General features: G+C 49.1%; 1 protein-coding gene across 2 annotated transcripts in view; it reads right to left on the reverse strand.

The window, feature by feature from the left end:
* LOC119390002 (telomerase-binding protein EST1A) overlaps positions 1 to 24,798 on the reverse strand; it is a 68,977-nt gene that overhangs the window by 43,302 nt on the left and 877 nt on the right. For both annotated transcript variants that reach the window (XM_037657502.2, XM_037657503.2), the window contains exons 2-9: positions 22,220 to 24,107; positions 20,776 to 20,895; positions 19,336 to 19,525; positions 17,150 to 17,412; positions 16,688 to 16,766; positions 16,111 to 16,221; positions 10,431 to 10,622; positions 1,400 to 1,461 (exon numbers count right to left, since the gene is read on the reverse strand). In XM_037657502.2, coding sequence (XP_037513430.1) covers positions 1,400 to 1,461; positions 10,431 to 10,622; positions 16,111 to 16,221; positions 16,688 to 16,766; positions 17,150 to 17,412; positions 19,336 to 19,525; positions 20,776 to 20,895; positions 22,220 to 24,107 — 2,905 coding nt within the window. The remainder of the gene's footprint in view (positions 1 to 1,399; positions 1,462 to 10,430; positions 10,623 to 16,110; positions 16,222 to 16,687; positions 16,767 to 17,149; positions 17,413 to 19,335; positions 19,526 to 20,775; positions 20,896 to 22,219; positions 24,108 to 24,798) is intronic.

Consider the following 24,798-nt stretch of genomic DNA (forward strand, 5'->3'; position numbering starts at 1 on the left):
GATATAAATTTCAGTCTGGTACGAATTCGTAAAATTCTTCATCCAAATTCCATTGTGTCCAACAGGCCAAAATTTCCTAACACTTTTACCTGTTGCAACGGGAGATACGAACTTGGGTACCAAAATCGTCGAGCGCTGGCCAAGAGCAGCATGCTCCAGAAGCACACGCACAGCCAGAGCACACACAGCCAGAACTGTGGGTATCGTAGAACCTAGTAGATGCCATCAAAATCTATGACGGCACGACGTTTGGTGTGGGAATTTCAAGGTGGCATCACCAAATGCATTTTCTTTTTGCGCGTTTACCCGCTTACCAAGCGTCTTCTGACAGCAAGTGTGGTCATGTCGGAATTGTAAAAGATTAATTTACTAATATGAGAAAATTCGTTTTTCTCTTTAGTCTCTCTTTAAAGCTACCTTTCCTGCAACGCAGCCTGCCCTAGCAATGGTGGCGTGGGCAATTCTCTCCAGTTACTTTTTTTTTCATTTTCTCTTTCCTTGCTTGCAAAATACCATGCAAAAGCATAGTTTACTTGTACTATATGACATGTAAAATGCGGACTTGGCTCTAAACCATGTGCAAAAGTGCCAAGGATGCACAGTAAGCACATCTTCATTTGAACGATGAATGGTGCCACCACTGAATCAGCTAGTACCCAGAGAAGATAAGTGCACCCCGATAATTAAGGGGAGACCCTGTTTCAGAAACATGTTCTTTGTTTTTGAGCACATCGTTGTGAAACTTTCACAGCTTATGTATTTTTATGTGCCAACTTCAAACATGCAGTTATTGTTCTAATACAATATGTAGTTTTTTAAATATTAAATATTTCTTGGATTGTTAGGAGCAAGATTTATTTCCAAACTGTAAGAGTTATAAAGCAAATCAGTGGATCACAATAACCTGGAATGAATACTGTATGCAGTAAAACAAGAATGAATGTTCTAAACACATTTGAACAAATGTTATGGTACATTGAACATTTGTAAGTTAGCGATGTCAAGCTAGGTCCAACTGGGATCAAGCTGGGAAGATTCAACGTACTATAACTTTTGTTCAAATGGGTTTACAACATCCATTCTTGTTCTACTGCATACAGCATTCATTCCAGGTTATTGTGATATGCTGATTTGCTTTATAACTCTCATTATTTATAAATAAATCTGGCTCCTAACAATACATGTGAAATATTTGATATTTCAAAAACAGCAAATTGTACTAGAAAAATAACTGCATATTTGAAATCAAGACATAAAAATACATAAGCCGCAAAAGTTTCATAAAGATCTGCTAAAAAATAAAGAAATATGTATCTGAAGCACGGTCTCCCCTTAAGAAAAAATGTCTTTTTCATCAAGCAACTTGCATGCATTTACGACATGAGCAGTTTGCACTTACCCAACCTTGGTGAAGAGCTTGCCGTGGACGTGCAGGAAACTCAAGACGTACCGTTTATTGAGCTGCAAAAGCATGAAAGTATAAATATAAGAGTATGTAAAATTTATTCAGGGTAAACAGAAAATCTTAACAGAATGGGAATCTATTCCCACCTAGTGTCCTCTCTCAGACTACAACATACTGTCCTCTGTAGTGCGCATTCCTTGAACGACTCCACAACCACAGTGAACTGGATGGTGGTCTACGCCTAGACCAACCATCCTACCGGTTTGTCCTACAACACATGCAAGCCTCCAGTGTACCGAGAACATGCGACCCAACTTTGAATGGCAAGTGCATACAGTCGCCGACTCAATTTTCGGACCTATTAACGTGAGCGTTTGGGAGAGTTGGTAGTTCGTCAAGAAAATTTCAACAGCGCGGAAAAACACCTGACGGGGATCGTAAAATAGTCCGAAAAAGCCGTTAAGACGTGAAAATTAATTTTACTCAGATTAGAGCTGCTTGAAAAAATTATAATGCCCTGCTTCATGCTATGTCTGCAGACGAGCATATTTGGTTGTATTTGGGGTACAGTGACGTCGTCAGCGCGTTGGCGATCGCTACCACCGACCGCTGCGGGTGGCACAGGAGGTCGCAACATGGCACCAAGCCCACAAAAATTTGAACCCGGACACAAAAAAAGACGCACGCAACATCTTGGTTCATTGGCGGGATTTAATGACACGGTAGTGGAGGGCTGGCGTTGCTCAGCCCGTACTGGCACCGCACAGTACACGAGTCTCCAGCATTTTGATCCCGTTGAAATGCGACTGTTGCCGCCGCGATCGAACCCACACGTTTCAGGTCAGCAGCCAAGCATCGTAAGCGCTGAGCAACTGCAACGGCAGAGAACATGCAACGCGCACAACATCTCAAAAATGCACCTGACCCACCACCAACACAACCACGTGCGGAATGACAACCGGAACAGCAAACTCATAAAAAAAAGAAATCTACGTAGTAATGATGCTGGTAAGGCTCACTGAAAAAGAAAAGGTCCCAGAGCATTTTGTCAGTCAGGAAGAGCGGGCATGGATTCCGAATCGGGAATATTCAAGCACTCCCAACCTTGGAGGCTCCACAACTGGCCACTGGAAGCTAAACTTGACCAAGCCAGCGAAAAATTCCACAGGGCAGCTTTCACAATCGAGCAGTACGGCTCGAAATGAGCAATTTAGTCCGAAAAATTGAACTTTTCGCCATAATTTCATCCAAAAAGTTAGTCACCAAAGTGTATTTGTGCTACGGGAACCTCAAAGGTGCATTTATGAAGTCCAAAATATCCATCAAGTCCGAATTTTTGGAGCCCGAAAAATCCGTCAGCATTGTAAAAAACATTGTATTAAGACTAGCAACTTTTTTGACAGCTCTTATATTGGCCATAGCGCATGCTTCAAAAACTACTCGGCATAAACTTGCTCAAAGGAAAAGCCACTCTTGAATCCTCTTTCCATCAGAACTCCAACAGAAGGTTCGCAGACCAATGAGGGAACCTTTTTCACGAACAATTCCGTGAATGCTGATGAAATATTCGTAAAACCATAACACAGTCGAACACGGATATATCGAACTCGTAAATTATCCCCCTGAAAATCCTCTGTATAAGTGCAGAAATTTGCACGTTTATATCGAACGGTATTTTTACCCGCCATCGGATATATCGAACACCGCGCGAGCTGGAAGGCGCGCTTTGGCACTTGCTTGTGCCCCGCGACCTTCGCGGCACCGCGCTCTGCCAACACCCAATACGCTCGAAAAATGCGAGGGCGAGAGGGCTCAGACTTCCTGTTGGGCGCATTCTCCAACTTGCGGAATGGTTTTTTTTTTCTTTTTTTTTTCTCTCTCTCTTTCTCATGCTTTCTCCACGTTACCGTCGGCTCAGAGAGCAGGAACGAAGTAGCCGGCGGCCTCCTCCTTTCGCTTTTTCTTTTTTTAGAGCAGGAAGGAAGGAGCCGGCGGCTTCCTCCTTTTTTTTTTTGTTGCCGTTTTGTGAATTTTGATCAGCCAACCCCAGCACGCGCCTTTCGTATTTGCTCAGCCAACCACAGCTCGCGCCTTTCATACATCACTGCTGCCCTCACAGGTGCCCTCACAGATCGCCGCCATCGCGACTGATCGCGAGCGCTTTATTGGCGGAGTCCACTTCCGTGAGTTGTCGCATACCACCGCATTCCTCTTTTGCGTGCGTGCTGTGCAGAGGCGCTGCGGACTGCTTGAATTTTCGACTTCTCGTGTAGCAATGGCCAGCGTCAAGAAGTGCAAGAACCTTGACTTTGCGACGAAGTTGAAAGCCATACAGCGTGTTCAGGCGGGTGAAAAAAGTTCGGCGGTGGCGGACGACATCGGGATATCACGGAGCACGCTTAGCACCTTGTTGAAGAACAAGGCAGATATCAAGGCAAAGGCGGCAGAGCAGCGAACGTCAGGAGCATGTCGTGTGCGCGCTCCTGCGACGAGCGCAGAGACGACGCGTTTCGCGAGTTGTCGTCCCTCTTACTGGCTGCTGTACCACCCGGTTAATTGGCACACTTGGCCGCGACTTCCAAGATATGCAAAGGGTGTTGCGAATCTCGGAGGCTGTAACTAAAACATGTATAAAGAGGTTTATTAGCGGCGACGATACTCGACAGCGACAGTCAAGGCGGGGGCCGACTCTGCGCGAGCTGCACTCTGTCTGAAGAGGGCAACCCACTAGAAGGGGCCGGAGAGGACGACCCACTTCAGAGTTCTAATAAGCTTCGCTACAATTACTCCGGGTGCGAAAAGGGAGCCGCCTGGCGACCTAACAACTTGTCACAATGAGCGGATCATGGTACACCTTGAGGCGCTCCACGTTTACAATGTCGCGCCCCCGACGGCGCATGTCCGAGGATGGATCGATTGGTTCGATCAGGTAGTTTACAGGGGATGTGCGTTCAACAACACGGTAGGGGCCTTCGTATTTGGGCAGTAGTTTTGAAGAGAGGCCAGGTGCAGTGGTAGGGATCGAGAGCCATACGAGCGCTCCAGGGAGGAACGTCGGCTCAGAAGTGATTCTGTCACCGCTAATGCTCCTCTGCCGCTCTTGGTCCTGCGTAGTGAAGGTCTTGGCAAGGTCGCGACATTCTTCAGCAAGTCGGGCGGTAGCAGAAATCGGCGCACACTCAGACCGATCCGGCTTGTATGGAAGGATTGTGTCGATTGTGTGCGAGGGGTGCCTGCCATACAATAAGAAAAAGGGAGAAAAACCAGTGGTGCTCTGAGCGGCGGTATTGTAGGCGTAGGTAACGAACGGCAGAATGGCATCCCAGTTGGTGTGATCGGCGGCTACGTACATGGAGAGCATGTCGCCGAGCGTTCGGTTAAATCGTTCGGTTAGGCCATTCGTCTGCGGGTGGTAAGCAGTAGTTTTGCGGTGAACAACGTTGCACTCTTTTAGAATGGCTTCAACGACTTCCGACAAGAAGACACGGCCTCGATCGCTGAGCAGCTCCTGGGGTGGACCGTGACGTAGCATGAATCGGTGGAGCAGGAAGGAGGCTACATCGCGCGCTGTAGCCGCTGGGAGGGCGGCAGTTTCGGCGTATCGCGTGAGGTGGTCTACAGCGACGATGGCCCAGCGGTTACCAGCCGACGTCAGAGGAAGTGGTCCATACAAATCGATGCCAACACGCCCAAATGGCCGGTCAGGGCAAGGTAGAGGTTGCAGACCTGCCGGCGACAGGTGCGTTGAAGTTTTGCGGCGCTGACAATCGATGCAGGAGCGAACGAACTTCTGCACGTAGCGGTACATCCCTCGCCAAAAGTACCGTTGGCGGATGCGGTGGTAAGTTTTCGATACCCCAGAATGCGCACACTGCGGATCAGCGTGGAACGATTCTATATGTCAGAACGCAGACTTTGGGGTATCACTAGTAGCCACTGGCGGCCGTCGCCGTAATTGCGTCGGTGGAGGAGGTCGTCGCGAACGGCGAAATGGTGCGCTTGACGACGCAACGCGCGAGTGGATGGTGTTGCCGATGGATCAGTCAGCAAGTCTATCAGTGAGGCAATCCAGCGATCCTTGCGCTGTTCGGTAGCGATTGTCTGAATGTCGATGGAAGAAACGGCAAGGGGAGACACTGAGCTGTGGGCATTGTCGTCAGGCAAGGGAGAGCGCGACAGGGCGTCGGCGTCAGCATGCTGGCGTCCGTTGCGGTACAGTACGCGGATGTCGTAGTCTTGCAGGCGGAGTGCCCAACGGGCGAGACGGCCTGAGGGATCTTTCAATGACGACAACCAGCACAGCGCATGATGGTCGGTGACGACATCAAATGGGCGACCATACAAATAAGGTCGGAACTTCGTAAGGGCCCAGATGATTGCCAGGCATTCTTTCTCCGTGACGGTGTAATTGGTTTCGGCTTTAGTAAGCGTGCGACTTGCATATGCCACGACATATTCCGGGAACCCAGGTTTGCGCTGAGCAAGGACAGCGCCGAGGCCAACACCGCTGGCGTCCGTGTGTACCTCTGTGGGGTCCGTAGGGTCGTAGTGGCATAGTATCGGAGGAGACGTCAACAAACGACGGAGCTTCGCGAAAGCGGCGTCGCACTCTGACGACCACGTATTGAGAGGCCCGTTGCTGCCAAGGAGCTTTGTCAGCGGCGATATGATAGTCGCGAAGTTTCGTATGAAGCGACGAAAGTAGGAGCATAGTCCTACAAAACTACGCAGTTCTTTGACGGACGTAGGTTTGGGGTACTCTGTCACGGCCCGAAGCTTGGCCGGGTCGGGGAGAATTCCGTCCTTGGACACGACGTAGCCTAGTATTGTCAGCTGCCGTGCTGCAAATCGGCACTTCTTTAGGTTGAGTTGTAGCCCGGCGTCGCTCAAACGCGTCAAAACAAGTCGCAGGCATTGAAGATGCGTGGAGAAGTCCGGGGCGAAAACGACGACGTCGTCGAGGTAGCACAGACACGTGTGCCATTTCAAGTTGCGCAGAACAGTATCCATCATGCGCTCAAAGGTCGCGGGTGCATTACACAGCCCAAACGGCATGACGTTGAATTCGTACAAGCCGTCGGGTGTGACAAACGCTGTCTTCGGTCGAGCGTCATCAGCCATGGGGACTTGCCAGTACCCTGAGCGCAAATCGAGCGATGAAAAGAATTCTGCTCCTTGCAGGCTGTCAATGGCGTCGTCTATTCGAGGTAGGGGATAAACGTCCTTATGGGTGATCTTATTGAGTCGTCGGTAGTCCACACAGAACCGCACAGAGCCGTCCTTCTTCGCAACAAGAACGACAGGAGACGCCCACGGACTGTTTGAGGGTCGAATAACGTCGCAGCGAAGCATGTCGTCAACTTGCTCGTTAATTACACGACGCTCTGCTGGAGATACGCGATATGGACGTTGCCGCAGTGGTGGTTGGGCGCCAGTGTCGATGCAATGGGTGACAGCAGACGTGCGGCCGAGAGAAGTTTGCGCGACATCGAACGAAGAACGAAAATCTTCCAACAGGCATAGAAGCTGGGAGCGCTCGACCGACGTAAGGTTGTCAGCAATCGAGGAACGAAATACATCAGCGGATGACGAATCAGATGTGGAAACAGCACTGAGCGTACGGGAGCTGGCGCAGTGCGTGTCACCCGGTGCGTCCATAACTTGTGCGTCTTCGAGGGGTTCCGCTCTGCCGAGACATTCCCCTCGCACCAACGTAACCATGAACGGGGATGGGTTGGTCACAAAAATATCCGTTTCGCCCTGAGTGATTTCCACGGTCGCAAATGGCACCAGCAAGCCTTTTCTAGTGAAAACGCGGTCACATGGAGAAAGAAGTGCAACGGCGGCGCGGAGACCGGTGCAATAGACGGGCACAGCCGTTGACGAATTTGCAGGAAGTGTGATGTCGTCTTTGACGAATACCTTGGTCGCAGCGGATGAACTGTCTGCCGGCGCCAAATGTGAGAATGGTGAGAGCTCTAATTCGGCTGGTGCGCAATGAATGACGGCGTCGTGGCGGGCAAGAAAATCCCATCCCAGGATGACGTCGTGAGAGCATGAAGAAATTATGATGAATTCGACGGCGTACAGAGCGTCCTGAATGATGACACGGGCTGTGCATACTGCCGTCGGGTGAATACATTGGGCGCTGGCTGTACGGAGGGAGAGCCCGGAAAGTGGCGTCGTCACTTTTCGTAGCAGGCGGCTTAGTTTAGCGTCCATAACGGATACGGCGGCTCCAGTATCGATAAGCGCAGATGCGCGAACACCGTCCACAAAAACGTCTATCACGTTCGATGGGCTTCGCTGAGGGCTTTCGCAGTTCGATAGCGTCGCAGCCCTTGCCTCGTGGACTGCGACGACTAGTTTTCCTGGTCGCGTGGGACCGAAGGTGGCCGCATCGGTGACAGCGAGCGGCGTCGTGGTGACGGTGAACGGCGGGTAGGTGCAGCTGGGCGAGACGTCGGCGACGGAGGCGTAGGTGGGTCATAATACGGGCGGTTCGATTGGATGGTGGCAGGCGACACGTCTCTAGGTGGCTGCACGCGATTGCAATAGCGCGCCACGTGGCCGGCGTAACCGCATGCGAAGCATATGGGGCGGTTGTCAGGTGTGCGCCATCGGTTCCCTGGGGCACGGCCCGTCCATGGTGCAGGACGGGATTGACGGGGCGGCAACTGATAGGACTGCATGGTGGGCTGCAGTCGTGGCCTGTGCGTGACGTCGGCGTAGGCTACCGGTACATCCGCTTCGAAAGAGTGAGGTCGAGCGGAGGCTTCAGCGTAAATGTGTGGGGCAGCCGTAGCGATTGATGGGGGCGGTCTTGCGACAACTTCGGCGTAACTCAAAGGTGCAGGAACCGGATGGTGCTGGTGGTACTCGGGCATGACCTCCGCGATTTCCTGCTCAATAGCTCGACGGAGGGGAGGCAGAAGGGTGGTCGACGGCTGTTGAGCGTACCTAGGGCGAGCAAAGTCCAGCAGAGAGAACTGGCGCGCGATTTCCTCGCGCACGAAGGTCTTGATCTCTGCGAGCAACACGGAGTGGTCGGGTATGGTCGACAAGCCAGCGAGCTCAGCGTCGCGTGATGGAGAGCGACGGGTCATCGATCGCTGCCGGCGCAGCTCCTCATAGCTTTGGCCACTGTGCTGGGGTTCTTGGCGAGCAGCATGGTGAAGGCGTCGTCATCGATGCCTTTCATGATGTGCCGGATCTTGTCAGAATCGGACATGGTGGCGTCGGCTTTCTTACAGAAATCGAGGACGTCTTCAATGTAACTGGTGAATGATTCACCGGCCTGCTGAGCGCGTTCACGTAAGCGTTGTTCGGCCTGCAGCTTACGAACGGCAGGGCGGCCAAACACGTTGATAATGGCGGTCTTGAAGTCGGACCACGTCGTAAAATCGGATGCGTGGTTGTTGTACCACAGGCCCGCCACACCCGCGACGTAGAAAACCAGGTTAGTCAATTTTCCGGCCTCGTCCCATTTATTGGGGACACTCACGCGCTCGTAAATGGCGAGCCAGTCCTCCACGTCGGTACCATCGGCGCCAGTGAAGACGGGAGGGTCGCGAATACGAGGGACACCGGGACATGTCGGTGCGGGCGGGGTCGTTTGCTGGGAGGCGTCTTGAGGCATGGTAGGCGGTAGGGTACGGGATCGAAGAGCCAGGGGCATCGAATGAGGGCCGAAGTTGTTGTGAAGGCTCAGCACTCTCCACCAAATTATAAAGAGGTTTATTAGCGGCGACGATACTCGACAGCGACAGTCAAGGCGGGGGCAGACTCTGCGCGAGCTGCACTCTGTCTGAAGAGGGCAACCCACTAGAAGGGGCCGGAGAGGACGACCCACTTCAGAGTTCCAATAAGCTTCGCTACACATGCATTTTTTTTTTTGATGTACGGATCTCGAAGGCCATGTTTTTTTTTACCGGAAATACGTCGTAGACGCCATGTTTTAGCAAATGCCAGGCGGCGATGCGTGCGGTTGCGATCATGATCATCATCATCTCAACAGCGATGTTAGCCACTCTAGCGAAGTGAATGTTTTGTGGAGTCTTTGTGCCATTTGGATGTTGGCTGGCGAGCATTGTGCGATTCGGTGCGACTGCTCCATTTGTCTCCTGTCTCCGCTTGAGTGTCTTCATGGAGGCAGGTGGAGGCCACCGTTATTCGACGGTGTTTTGAGCACGCCGGTTTTGTGAAAGAAGAGGCAACCTCCGCTGAGTTTGCTGTCACCGCTGTCACTTGCCCGTTTGATGAAGAAGGGGAGACTCTCTGCGCTCGATATGAGGCTTTGCACGCGGACGAGGAGTGCACTCCAATCGGATTCTCCGAGTACGCAAATGTCGAGTGCACAGTGCAGACGTGTTACGCCGACATCGACCGATTCGGCCTATAATGTTGACAGCGATGACGAGCCCTCCCGAGCACCCCCTTTGGCGGATGTCATCGATGCCTTGAGTGTTGTGTGCAGCTTCGTCGAGTGCAACGGCGACAAGGCTGAGATGCTGCGCCTCATTGACAGGCTGGAAAATATGACTTTCAGTGCTGGGAACTACCGAATGCGTCAGTCGCGCATGGAGGAATTTTTCTCCAAGTAGGCTGACTTGCCACAATAAAGGTGTGACTTCCGTACATCACGTTTTCTGGCTGATTTCTTTGATTTCGCGTTGTTTCGGATAATTGGGAATCCCGCTTAATTGGGATATTTTTCTCGGTCCCGAGGCCTTCGAATTAACGAGGTTTTACTGTATATCCGTGTTCGACTGTACACTCACACCTCATTATAACAGTCACATCTGCCACGAAAATAACTTCGTTATATCCGAAAATTCGTTATAAACGTTTATTTATAACACTGTAGCTATGACAAGACTATTCTTCATTTACTTCGTTATAACCAATAATTCGTTATATCCGTGTTCGTTATATCGAAGTTTGAGTGTACATGCCCTAATTCACCAACCACATGAAAAATCCGGGAAAGTTTGCAGGTGGTATGTCATTCCCTCCTGCTACTCACATCAATTGTAGAAAGCTGCGACAGCTGCTCGACCTCGCGCGACGCTTGGTCCCCCTGTCGGCTGCTCCAGTGAGAAGTGGTCCCGTCTGGCCTGATCCAGATCTCCGTCCGCTCTTCGTCGCATGGGCTCTCCAGACTCGGCTGTTGGCTGGCGCCTTCTTCCTCCAGCCTCCTGCGCTCTAGATGGTCGTACTGGAAGGAAGCACCATTTTACAAGATTACTGCGCTGGCAGCAGATGCAGAATTTTCAAGCAATCAATATACAAGATAATTTTCGGTCCGGGAGACTTCACTTGTCTAGCACTGGACATGCTGTGAACGGACGACAATAAAAATACGTGGTACTGCACTCAAAAAGCGAGCCTGCATCGTCAGGAATGCTGTTGCCTGTAAGAGGCCAATCTGTCCACAGGTAACCACATAAAATCTCACGAAAGCAAACATACACTCAAACCTCATTATAACAAAGTCACATCTGCCACGAAAATAACTTCGTTATATCCGAAAATTCGTTATACCAGACACACGTACTAAAGGAACACCCTCACATGATATAAGTCAGTGTGCAGTAGTAGTGCAGCGAGTGTTCCACTAAGGTCTCCAGGTCATTAGCTAAAGAAGCAACAAAAGAACCCCCAAAGCACATCTCGTATGAAGACGGATCCCGCACGGCAGCTGCACCGTGAAGGAAAAGGCAGGTGACATGAATTGCAGGTTTTACACTGTTTTTTACACTAAATAAGAACAATATCTGTGAATTCGGTCAGTAAATAAGTGTGTTTTGATGTAGCAGGCATTTGTCGATTTTTTCATTGATACCCTCAATAATCCGACATTCTGTTTGTACGAAAAATTTTTCTGGTCCCATGAATTTCAATTTACCGATTTCACTGTACCGATTTCAAGGATAGCCAAAGACAGGCACAGCAGCTAAGGAATAAAAGAATTTCATACTGACAGGCGACACATGTGCAAGAACCTAACCTAACCTAACATAGCAAACCCCTATATTCCACTTTTGGTTCTTGGAAGCACCCTTGTCTCTATTGGTGATCCTGAGGCCACACTCTAAATCAGGTCTCACTGCGAGACATGTTTGCTCAGAGTTCAGTGAATTACAGTCGAACACGGATATATCGAACCGACATATATCGAATTTTCGGCTATATTGAACTCGTAAATTATCCTCTTGCAAATCCTTTGTAAAAGTATAGAAACTCGCACAATTATATTGAACGGTATTTTTACCCGCCATCGGATATATCGAACGCCGCGCGAGCTGGAAGGTGCGCTTTGGCACCCGCTGCGCCCCGCGACCTTCGCGGTACTGCGCCTCCGCCAACACCCGAAACGCTAGAAAAACGTGAGGGCAAGAGGCCTCGGACTGTACTCCTGTTGGGCGCGTTCTCCAACTTGCAGAACGGCTTTTTTTTTCATCTTTTGTCCTCTCTCTTTCTCGTTCTTATGCTTTCTCCGCGTCACTGTCGGCTCGGAGAGCAGGAACGAAGGAGAAGGCGGCCTCCTCCTTCCGCCTTTTCTTTAAAGCAGGAACGAAGAAGCCGGCGGCCTTCTCCTTTCGCCGTTTCTTTCCTTTTTGTTGCTGTTTTGTGAGTTTTGATCAGCCAACCACAGCTCGCGCCTCTTGTAATTGCTCAGCCAACCACAGCTCGCGCCTTTCGTACATCGCTGCTGCCCTCGCAGGTAGCCAGGTAGCCTGATAACCATCGCCGCCATCGCGACTGATCGCGAACCATAGAGTTTCATACAATAACCTAGAGAGGAAACTGGCGCTGCGATCGTTCAACCACCATGGGAATGATGGGAAGTACAGGCTTCGGATTGGATGGCGTTAACTGGCGAACTGTCTACGGATCTTTTTCTGCAGTTTCAGTTTCGTTCTCGAGGCCTGGGTAGTGGGGTGCGTTGCAAAGCACTCAAGCAGTGCCTTTGTTGTTCAGAGAGGCTGAAGACCGCTAGATCTCTTGGTTTGCTGCGATGTTGCAGCTTTGCAGGTTGTATATGACAGTTTTAGCAAAACGTCGTGCACTCACCGCGGCGCATAGATGTAGCGTCCCATGCCAGTGCAGAAAATTGCATAGAGTACACGTTTTGTGATAAGCGCTAATTGTCAAAACTCTTTCAAATCGACTGCAAACGACGGCGAAGCTAAGAAGACGTACTGGCATCGCATAAGACCGATACGGTAAGTATTGTTCACTCAATACGGTACTGTTATTTCCATAAAGAGATAATGCGTACTTTCGAGGGAAAGACAATCACGTTTGTTTTAAGTGTTGTAAAGAAAATTCATTATATTGTAATGCCAAATCTGGAACACTAATGCAGAGCAATGCATACCCTGATGGTTGAATTTGTCTATGTTTCAGTTCAGTCTCACGGTCACGCAAACTTTTTGCAATAAGTTTTACATACAAAAGGATGAAGCAAGTTTGAATTGGAAATAACTTCACATCGCTTTGTTTTACACTCGGCAAGGGGGCATCACGAATCTCAAGAACCTAATCCATCCGAAGCAAATCCGAAGCCTGTACTTCCCATCATTCCCATGGTAGTTCAAGCGCCACTCAAGGGAACCTGGCGCTAGTGTAAGAGACTCTATGTCGCGAACGATTTGATGGCGGAGTCCACTTCCGTGAGTTTTCGCATACCACCGCATTCCTCTTTTGCGTGTGTGCTGTGCAAAGGCGCTGCGGACTGCTTGAATTTTAGACTTCTCGTGTAGCAATGGCCAGCATCAAGAAGCACAAGAACCTTGACTTTGTGACGAAGTTGAAAGCCATACAGTGTGTTCAGGGGGTGAAAAAAGTTCGATGGTGGCGGACATCGGGATACCACGGAGCACTATGAGCACCTTGTTGAAGAACAAGGCGGATGGATATCAAGGAAAGGCAGCAGAGCAGCGAACGTCGGGAGCCTGTCGTGTGCATGCTCCTGCCCACGGGAAAGTAGAAAAGGCCCTCTATGCCTGGTTCAGAACTGCGCGCGAAGAACATTCCTTTGGATGGCCCAATGCTGATAGCTAAGGCCAAATGGTTTGCCGCCGCACTCGGTGAAGATGATTTCGCCGACAACACTGGGTGGCTTCATCAATTTAAGCAACGCTACAACATCGTCGGCAAATGACGAGCACATAGACGACGCGCTTCGCGAGCTGGCGTCCCTCTTCCCGGCTGCCGTTCCACCCGAAGTGTCTGCGACGATTTCGTGGAAGCTGACTGCATTGTTCAGGCTGTTGCGAGCCTCGCTGACGAGGACATTGTAGCTGTGGTCGCATGGACCCAGGGTTCCCAGGAAGATCGCCCGGACGTAGAAACCCAGTATGCCCAGGAAGTGACGAGGAAGATCGCCCAGACGAGGCGGCGGCTACACGCGCATACTCTGCCGCTGAAATAGCGGCAGCGTTCTGTTTGATTCGCCGTTGTTGCGGCGACATGGAGGGAACCGGGCTGTCGCACCTGGACAGCCTCGATAAGATCGAGGCCAGCGCCTTCAACTTGCTTCTTCAAAGACGAAGAAGCAGGCCAGGATAAGCAATTTTTTTCATGCAAATAAAACGTTCTGTTGCATCGTGTGGGCGGAATTAGTTGTCAATTCTTGCATGCGCCGATTGTAGGGGATCGTCCGCCGCTGGTAAGGTCTCGGTGCCTGTATTTTTTTATCGAACTAATTTGCGATCCCCTTCGAGTTCGATATATCCGTGTTCGACTGTATGAGCAAAGGAAACAACCCACTACCAAAGACAAAGCTTTCTTCATTGAATTTCTGATTTCTCATGCACCCAAACGCGGCGAACAACTGTCGCCGTTATACAACGCCACTGATTTTTGTAACCCGCCTGAACTTTCAGCGTTGTTTAAGAAAACGGCACTAACATGGGTGCTTCTTTCACAAGCAATGGCATCTATTCCAGTTTTCGCCAATGATTCTTCCTGACCAGATGAGATTTTGTCAGAACCTCAACTTAAAACAACAGCATGTTTGATTTTCATTCATCTAGGTACACAATTCAAATGGCACGTTTTCTATGGCCATGGATCACAGTCACTAATGCCTATGATATTGCTAGAAAATGCAGCTCATAAGAGAACAGTTGCAAAGGAAGCTTCTCAGATATGTAACATGCCACTCACAAGCACAAATATACAGTCGAACACGGATATATTGAACCCACATATATCAAATTTTTGGCTATATTGAACTCGTAAATTATCCCCTTGAAAATCCTTTGTAAAAGTATAGAAATTTGCACGTTTATATCGAACGGTATTTTTACCCACCATCGGATATATCGAACGGCGCGCGAGCTGGAAGTTGCTCTTCGGCACTCGCTGCTCCCCGCAACCTTCGTGGCACCACGCCTCCGCCGACACCCAAAATGCTCGCAAAACGTGAGGGCGAGAGGGCTCAGACTGTACTCCTGTTGGGCGCGTTCTCCAACTTGCGGAACGGCTTTTTTTTTTCTTTTTTACTCTCTCTCTCTCTTTCTTATGCTTTCTCTGCGTTATCGTCGGCTCAGAGAGCAGGAACGAAGAGCCGGCGGCCTCCTCCTTTCACTTTTCTTTCTTTTTTGTTACTGTTTTGTGAGTTTTGATCAGCCAACCACAGCCCGTGCCTTTCATAATTGCTCAGCCAACCATAGCTCGCGCCTTTCGTACATCGCTGCTGCCCTCGCAGGTAGCCGGGTAGCCCGGAGAGCCATCGCCGCCATCACGACTGATCGCGAGCGCTTTGTTGGCAGAGTCCACTTCCGTGAGTTTTCTCATACCACTGCATTCCTCTTTTGCGTGCATGCTGTGCAGAGGCACTGCGGACTGCTAGAATTTTCGACTTCTCGTGTAGCAATGGCTAGCATCAAGAAGCGCAACAAGTTGAAAGCCATACAGCGTGTTGAGGCGGGCGAAAAAAGTTCGACAGTGGCGGACGATATCGGGATACCACGGAGCACTATGAGCACCTTGTTGAAGAACAAGGCGGATATCAAGGCAAAGGCGGCGGAGCAGCAAACGTCGGGAGCCTGTCGTGTGCGCGCTCCTGCCCACGGGAAAGTAGAAAAGGCCCTCTATGCCTGGTTCTCTCTTCCTGGCTGCCGTTCCACCCTAAGTGTCTGCGGACAATTTGGAAGTGGACTGCAATGTTCTGGCTGTTGCGAGCCTCGCTGACGAGGACATTGTAGCTGCGGTCGCAGGGACCCAGGATGCCCAGGCCGACAGCTCAAGTGACAAGGAAGATCGTCCGGACGAGGCGGCGACTACACGCGCGTACTCCCCCGCTGAAGAGGCGGCAGCGTTCGGCTTGATTTGCCGTTGTTGCGGCGACATGGAGGGAACCGGGCTGTCGCACCTGGACAGCCTCGATAAGATCGAGGCCAGCGTCTTCAACTTCATTTCGAATACGAAGAAGCAGGCCAAGATAAGCAATTTTTTTTTCATGCAAATAAAACGTTCTGTTGCATCTTGTGTGCAGAAATAGTTGTCAATTCTTGAATGCGCCAATTGTAGGTGGTCGTCCGCCACTGGTAAGGTCTCGGGGCCTGCATTTTTTTTTATATAAAATTTTTCATATATCGAACTAATTCGCGATCCCCTTCGAGTTCGATATATCCGTGTTCGACTGTATAACCACATCCTTCTTCAATGGCAGATAATTTGAGATAACATACCTTTTTCCTAGCATCGTCGAAGAGGGCCAGAAGACTCTCTCTCGCTGTCAGGAAAGGATTGCTTGCTGCTAGGCTTCGCATGTAGTAGTAGACTGCATCGAGCTTCCGCCTCTGAACGTGACAGCAAAAGAAAAAAAAAGAATTAAATACTGGGCACAGACACCACAGGTATGGCTAAACCTTATGGGATGTACCCTGCACATCTCTGAGATGAAACACTTTTTCTTTATACATATCCACAGGGTGAGACGTATTAACCTTTAAAACATGTTAATTAACCTTCATAGTGTACTACTGCCAGCTTAGTCGCAGGAGAGCTCAAATCGAGCGAAGAAATAGATTAACCAAAATCAATGTCACATATGGAGTTTGCTTATGCTTTACATGTCTATCTAGTAATACAGGTAGAGAAAGGCAATGAACTGTGTGCTATAGGCAGCCAACAATTTAATGCTGTAGGGACATGGGTAACAATCAGGCGAAACGAAATTTCACTGAATGCATTCCCCCGAAAATGTACAAACACAAACTGGCCCGGGGACAGTTAAAGTTTGAAGTAGGTAACCTGTGGACCTACCGCATAGAGTGCCAGAATCGCAAGCTGGTTGTATGGACGGCCATTCTTGGGTGCTATCTGCTGAGCCTTCAGGTACCAGCTGCACAGAGAAATGGTGAGGAAAAAAAACAAACTTTTACAAGGTACACAACAAACGCAACAGCAAAATGAGAAAACGTACGATCGCTGTCACTCTTGCTTATCATATGCCAGCATTGATGTACTTAAGCATGGTTGCAAGTACTTTTATATACTTTTATATAATACGTCCCACGATAATTTTTACGTTACCACAACATGACCAGGTACTCGGTAAGCTTTGCCTTGCACTAATAAAAATAAATAATACGCATAAAAATTGGTTGACAGTTTCACAATGTTTCACGACTGCAGCAGCAGCATGTCAGCTGTTTGTGCCACCTGCATCAACAAATCTGAGACAGTGAAATGGACTTTGGACAGTCTATAAAGAGTGGTGCTTACCTTCGGGCTTTGCCATAGTTGGTGGTACCCATGGCTTGCTCTCTGTACCGAGCCAGGTCCCCAAGGCAGATGTATATCTTCTGCACCGAGATGAGCACTAGGCGGACAGAGTCCGGAACGGCCCTGCCTCCGGCGACACCACCAGCCGACGAAGAGGAACTGGCACTCAGGGAAGCACAGAGGTCGGGCTCGAGGAACTGGCTCAAGCTGAAGCCGTACGTCTCCTGGAACTTGTCCAGCAGGTTCTCGTAGAAGATGGTGCCCTGGAGAAGGAAATTAACCAAGGTTTAAAGAACTAAAAAATTAAATTGGGGGTTATGCATGCCTCTCTGGCTGTCTCCCACGCGCTTCCTCCCTTTACGCATGATGAGAATGGTTCGGTCCGCTTGACAGAGGGGACCAATGAGAGATTACGCAGCCTCATGACGTAGCCAATTGCTCGGCAACTATGGATCCTGCCCAAATCGCGTTGCACCAGTCGCTACGCCTGCTACACCGCCATCACCGCTGTTGCTCACTTGTTAGTATGATTCGCAGCGATGTGGAAATGTATTCGGAACAGCCGATTTTTTTCCATATTGAAAGCAATGCACTTCAGTCAGAGAAAATTATGAATTCGTATCACATCGAAATTAATACTAGCCATGATTGTATCACCAGCGGTTTTACTGTACGGAACGTACATCTGCTAACTTAAGAGAGTTAATTTTTTGGGCGAGCGGGTAATGAGTGCTATTGTTAAATCTTAACAGCGCAAGAATCACGACAAAGAAAATTAGCGCTTCAACACTTTGTCTATCGTTTTTCCAGCCCGTGCTTTTTTCACTGTTAAGATTTAACTAGCATCTGCTAGTATAGCCGACAATTGGGGCACAAGTGATGGTTGCAGGGTAATAGGATTAGCTTGTCCTAAACCAATGCGATGAATCGAAGCTAATTTTTAAAGAAGTTGCATCTGCCACAACCCTTTTATATCTAGTCTAGCCTTCTCACATCTAGCATTTGCTAAATTCATGTATTCATTATTCGATGACATCAGCTTGATGTGTCTATTGGCACATTATATCTGTTAGCTCTTTACGTATAAGTTCAACAGTAAAACGTACCTACAATTACAGTAAAAGCTCGTTAATTCGACACCCGTTAATTCGGAAATTCGGATAATTCGGACGCCTCTATTGGTCCCGGCCAAAGTGCATGTTAATCTATGGGACCAAACCTTCGTTAATTCGTCAGAATTGGGCTCCGCACCGCTTAATTCGGACAAATTCTGACGGCTGCCGCTACACAAATGTGTGGTAAAGCAGCGCTGGCACCACTGGGGCGAAACCGAAACTTGAGTGACATCGCCATCGTCATCAACTCGTGGGGGCGATCGCGGCGTCACCGAACGTCGGCGTCTTCTTTCTTCGCTCCACTGCGCCTCCGACCGCCATTTTCCCTTGTGTTGTGTCGGCACAGTCTCTTCTTGCGGAGTTCTTGTGTTTTCCCGTTGTGACCGTGTTTACAGTGAGGCCCGAGCATGCGGCAGTAGCCGACGGTGGCATCGACGAGGTGTCAGCCGAGTCCACCGACGGTGACTGCCCGACCTTCGATGCTGTCCTTCCCACAGATATGACCCTTCCGGACTACATCGCGATTGATGATTGTGTCGCCACGACTGGTCTCCTGCCCGATCAAGAAATTATTAATGATGTCGCGACCTCATCTCACCTCACAGGAAGTCTCGGAGGCGCTTTTGATATTAGAGGGCGTAGTAGGCTGAGCACTTCCGACAGTTTGCGTGCTGATGGCCATTTGGAAAAGTTAAGAAAAATTGTAATGTAAGCCGGACTCTGCGTGAAAACGCAGACGACCATTACAAAATACTTCAGCAAATAAAGGTATGCTTCTCCAACTTGATTTTAATGTTGTTTTTCCTGTTCATTCGTTAATTCGGCATTCGGTTAATTCGGACATTTTTTCCAGTCCCGTGAAATCCGAATTAACGAGCTTTTACTGTACAGGCATAATAGCATTGCATCCGCCCTGCAAGCTGCGGAAATTGAATGTCTTCCCCAAGACAGTGCTAATAATACATGAACAAAGAACCCGAAAACATTGTAATTAATGCTTAAGAACTAACTGCTGTCAAAGTGCAGCTCACTCTACATCTCATGCATTCATTAGTGCTGCAATTGTCTCACCTCGTCAACTAAGTTGAGAAGTTGCATCTTGGCCTCCTCTTGAAAGTCGGGGCACTCTTCCATGATGCGACGGAATGCCTCGATGCCTTGGTAGAAGGCCGACTTCCAGAGTGCATTCTCCACGTTCCTCTCAGCGCAGTACCTCGGGTCAGCCAGGATCACGTTCTCATACCGAAGCTGTAGCTTCCATCTGAAACAGAAGCAGATTCGGATTCTTTACATCTGCACACTAAATCGCTTTCAGACTGATAAATTATTCTTTTAGGACCCCAAGTTGTTGATTCGCTATCATAAGTTCATTAATAGAAAAAGAATTAAAGTCGAAGCTTCGTTTCTGAACGTCATGCCAAACTCCACCACCTGAATGTCAGCATAGTGTAGCAGAATTTTGGTCCTTTTTCATATTTTGGCCACATTGGTTTGGATAAAATTTCCTAAAACTTGCCATGTTAACTTTCTAGCACCCTTAGAACACAATGTAGTTCATTTTTAAGATAAAAGAAGTAACATAGGCCCTACCAGACGCTACAAAAACCTTTGGCATCATGGCGAGGTGGTGTGGAAACATGAAAGTGCCCACGCCACCTGTATTTTGGTGCATTTACCGAGCTTTTCAAGCATCTTCTCAGGGCAAAAGAGGTGCTTTTCACATTGCAAAAGGGTAATCTATTAATACAACTGAAATCAATTTTCTCTTTAGTGCCCTTTCAAAAATGAAATCTTTCAACAATGTATGCCTATGAAAACTGCTACATCAAAGATGATGAAACTGTATGGGCGACTTCTCACACTCTTTGTTGCAAGAGGTCTTCGGGATGACCTTGTGAGCTCATGACCTCGCTTAAACAACAGCAACTGAATTCGAGCGCGGTTGTGGCTGGATGTTCTTAGTGACAGCTCCCGGACCAGATTCATTGCGGCACTGCAATATCTGCTTCTCTTGCCACAGCCATAAACGTAGACTGGTGGCTGGCCTCCGACTTGGAGCCATTATAGCACAACCCAAGAAACAAATTATTACAGATGACATATTCTTAAAGATCGCTCATGTAAGCTGTCTATTTGAACGAGATATTCACACCCCCCGAGTGCTACCTTCTGTAACATGTCGAACCGTTGAAGCTATCGGAATAAAATAAGAATACTGAACAATCAAGCAATAAAGCAACATTCATAAACTGTAAGTCTAATTTAGAAGAAGTACATTGCTAATGAAAAAAATTAAATACCTGCACGATCTCCCTTTGTTGTTGCATAGCTGTAACACGACTCCTCCCACCAAGTGCACATTGTGCAGTGAAACCGAATGTAGACTAACGCAAAAGAGTGGACAGTCCTCCAAGAGCTATCAAGCATAGAGTAAATTCCCGTGCCTCGCAAAAGACTGTCGTATTTCTTCTCGGCTTGCCATAGTGTGACATCTACGCCAAATTAACTCACCTGCAGTGGCCCATGGCTTTGGTGTCGATGTTCTGGATGCCTTTGGAAAGGTAATTCATCAGCTCTCGCTCCAGGAGGGCAGCATCGTGCAGGTTCTTCTCCACGAGCGGCTTTATCCGGCTGCATCAAGCAACGAAGACAGGGTTAAAAGCATTTCAGATGGTCATAAAACAATGACAATTATCATGCAGTCAAAGCAAAAAAAAAATTGAGCCCTTGAAGTGTATATAGCTGTGTGGGTTTTATCACATGGTCTCTGTATTACCCAAGTATATGACAAATATCAACATTAGGATTGGCCTACTGCGAGTCTGCTGGAGTTCCGCAGGATGCAGAGATATTAAGTTATGACTGGGTGCTGACGATGGAGTTCTCATTAATTTGATTTCCGCACCTACATAGAAGAGTTAGCTTATTGAATGTGACGTAACAGATTCTGAAACATTTTCATTTTTTTCAGCCCATCTTTTTGGCCCTTCTGCACAGAAAGCGTTGTTAAAGCTTCATATGTGAAGTCTTTAGTGACTTTAGAATTAAGTGTAGTGATCATCTACAAACGACTTTGTAGTCTTGAGCAGAAGCTGGCTAAATCAACTGATATAACAGAGAGCTCGTATGGGAGCTTCAATGCGGCGTTATCATTTTTTTTTTTATTACAGAACAAAATTTATAATTGGAAACATTGTACAAAGTGTCAACTGGTAGTGGTTATGACTACCAGTGGCAGCACTGATACATAAATGCAACGCCACTGGTTGCTTGTTTGGTTGGCTGGGTGGGTGGGTGAGTTTCTAGTGCATAATCAAAATAGGCTATTGTGCAGTATACATGAAGTCAATGTTGTGTAAAAAGGGGTGTAAATAGTAACAAAAAACAAAATCGTTAAACAGGTAACTGATCCTCAAGAGAAAACCACTGGGAGACCCTGTTGCAGTGCAGAGAAACTGCGCGTCCGCACATTGCAAAAACAAAATGCAGCAAATTCCCATGACGCACTTTGCCGCAAATAATTGAATACTAGCCAATCTGAAATATGGCTGTTGCTGACATGCAAAAAATAAACGCCTTACTTAGCAATGTTATGGCACAAACACTAGGCTGGTGTAAGCTCAGCATCTTGCTGGTGTAAGCTCAGCATCTTGTGCTGCAACTGTCTATTGCACAGAAGATGCTCAAAAGTGCTGTCCACGAGTGCTTCAAGTAATACATTCGGCTGGTTGCCTCCTCTCTCCAACTCCATTTGCAACATTGCAGAGCACTCTCAAAAGTGAAAGCAGCTAGGGAATAGCTTCCCCCCCCCCCTATGTATTGCTAGAGCTTACTTTCAATCGGCTGTACACAAGCCGCACTGCAAGAGTGCTCGAAAGCAACCTGTTAAATTATGAGAACGATACACAATGTTCAAAATTTCACTGAGGCACAAATGAAAAGCTTTTTCACTTACCTCCGACCATACGACTCCGGTGCGATGACTTGGTCACCATGGTACACTGTAGGCAAACCGTGGCTGGGGTGATGGCACGAAAACGGCACACCGGGCACAGTTGGATATGCCGCTGACACCACCGGTGGCGACATAACAGAGGGCGGGGCTGGTTCATAATGGTGGGAGAAACCAGGCTGCAGTGCCATCGGCATTGTCCTGCTGTAGATAGAATCTACCGGCACGTGAGGCTGTGGCTTCACTGCGATCAGAGGCTTTTCCTGGCCCATACCGCACATGGGAGCCACCACCACACTCCTCTCGTCACACTGGTGCTCCGCTGGGCCGGAGCCATTTAGGCTCACGTCGCAAGGAAGTCGGATGAGCCCACCTTTGGCTGCCGACGAGACTGTGTTCTCGGGGGTCGCAGGCCGGTTACGCTTCTGGAAGCGGGGAGGCAGCTGGGACTCGTGCGCTTTAGGAGGAGAGGCCTTTTGGGATGAGGCATCGTTTTTGCGGTTCTTGCGATGTACTTCCATAAAGGTGGAACGGTAGCTGGAAGTATCACTGGAATCGTTTCTCACGTTGTCTACAGTCCTGCTGAGGGAGTGCCTCTGGCGCTCTTCTTCCTCGGCCACGGCCGCACTCCAGTCCTTGATGATGGGGGCCGGAAGAGGTCCATTTCGGCTTCGAGTCGGGCCCTTGTCTTTCTCCTCTTCGGAAAACGACTCGCGGCGATGCCTGTTGATGAACTTGCGCCCGCCGAAGCGACAGGGCTCGGGGGACGAGCTCTGGTAGCTGTCATTTCTCTCCCGCCTTTTCGTGCCGTTGTTTCCCGACACCTGCTCCTGGCTGTAGATCCTTGGGTGCACAGACGACTCCACGATGAGTTCCCCGCTCCAGTCTTCCTCCGTTGTTGCATTGCCGTCCGAGTGATGACCGCTCACCGACAACCCATTGACAGCAGTGTTTGCGACTGGCTGGTCGTCCCTTGGCTTGTTTCGCCTCTTTTTGATTTTCTTCTTCATCCCTCGCCGACGGACGTCGTGCTCAGTCTCATCGGCATCGTCAGAGCCACTGTGTCGGGGCCCTTCGGAAAAGCTGTTCCTACGATCAGGGGACGTAGTCTGCACTGGCTGGCCAGGTGTACGGGCAGGCACTCCTTGCTGAGGCTTACTGAGAGTTCCTGGGCCGTCGCTGATGTCCCAGTTCTCTTGAACACGAGTGTCAGGAAAAGGGCCACTTCTCCTGCCACTGCCCCTGCCCCGTCGACCAGTCCTCGCAAAGTTCCGGTCAGACCTTAAATCCACGGGCTTCGGAGCACTCGTGTCACCACCAGGACCATAGCGCTCACCAACGACTGCTTGCTGCTTCAATGCTGGCGGCCCAATCACCTCGAGGGCTTTTGAGATCTCTTTGGGATGCTCCACACTGTTCTCTGTCGCTTTCGTCTCTGCTCGACGCTCCTGGTGACCATTCTGCAGTGCCGATTCAGGGCGAGGATGCTGCTGCAGCTTCTCTACACTGACCTCGGCATTCTTCTCGGTCGCAGGCTTTGTGCCCTCCATGGGAAAAGGTTTCGTAGAACACGGCGGCCCCTTGGAGTCCACCACAGCTGCCTTGGGTCGCCCTTCATGCAGAGCAGTGGGCCGGTCAGCTGAAGGTTTGACTTGCCGTGGCGTGTAGACGGGCTGGTCGGGTCGCTTGGCACGGTTGCCTGACCACTTCCCATTGACGCCATCTTTCAGAGAAAGGTCCTTCAAGCCTGGCACGGGGTTTTGCCCTTTGGCATCAGGCGTTCCAGACTGATCGGCTTTCTTCTGTAGTAAGCCCATGCCTGGACGGTAGAGGGCCATCTCGGGCTTGGACCTCCTGCTTTCTCGTTTGCCATCTTTTTCACGGGCAGGATCTGCACATAAGTCAATGGAGTGTAATGAGGAAGACTATGCATACTGCGAGTTTCATATCTGCACTCCACTTACTGACACTGTAGAAGCTGCTCAAGTAGCAGTACCATACAGGGCCTAGGAAACCACAGGTGGCATTACTTGCAGTTTTTAATTGAAGTGCAGTCATTTCAAAGGAAAATAAAAGTATGAAAAACAACTTGCTGCCAGTGGGTCCAAACCTACAACCTCCGGATCACATGTGTGGCGAACAAATAAATGCCCCCTATGCTTTCCTCGGCTACATATTCGTTGAACCGAACAAAAACAGACCTCTAAATCGATTCTCCTGCTGTTCAAGTAGCAGGTACTAGAAGTCTCACTCCACACATTTCATTAGGCAGCTGCTTTTCTCTGCAAAGTGCCCTATGTGACACTACCATATAAATATCTGATGTGTATAGGCGCAGCATAAGTATATAAGGAGATTCATTCTTTTTAAACAGCAATGCACACACTATGTGCTCACTTGAAATTGTCAGCAGACTTTAATCTGTTTTAAGCTGGTATTGTACTGTGAATGCAATGATCGGACACACAAAAAGGTACGTGCACTATGCATAAATGAACTATTCTAGTACAGATAAAGAAAAGGAAAATGGGCAAGCATGCTGTCATAACAGTCCGACGTCAAATGCGCGCGTGAACATCACA

Source organism: Rhipicephalus sanguineus, chromosome 4 (genome assembly GCF_013339695.2).
Source record: "Rhipicephalus sanguineus isolate Rsan-2018 chromosome 4, BIME_Rsan_1.4, whole genome shotgun sequence".
Lineage (NCBI taxonomy): Eukaryota > Metazoa > Arthropoda > Arachnida > Ixodida > Ixodidae > Rhipicephalus > Rhipicephalus sanguineus.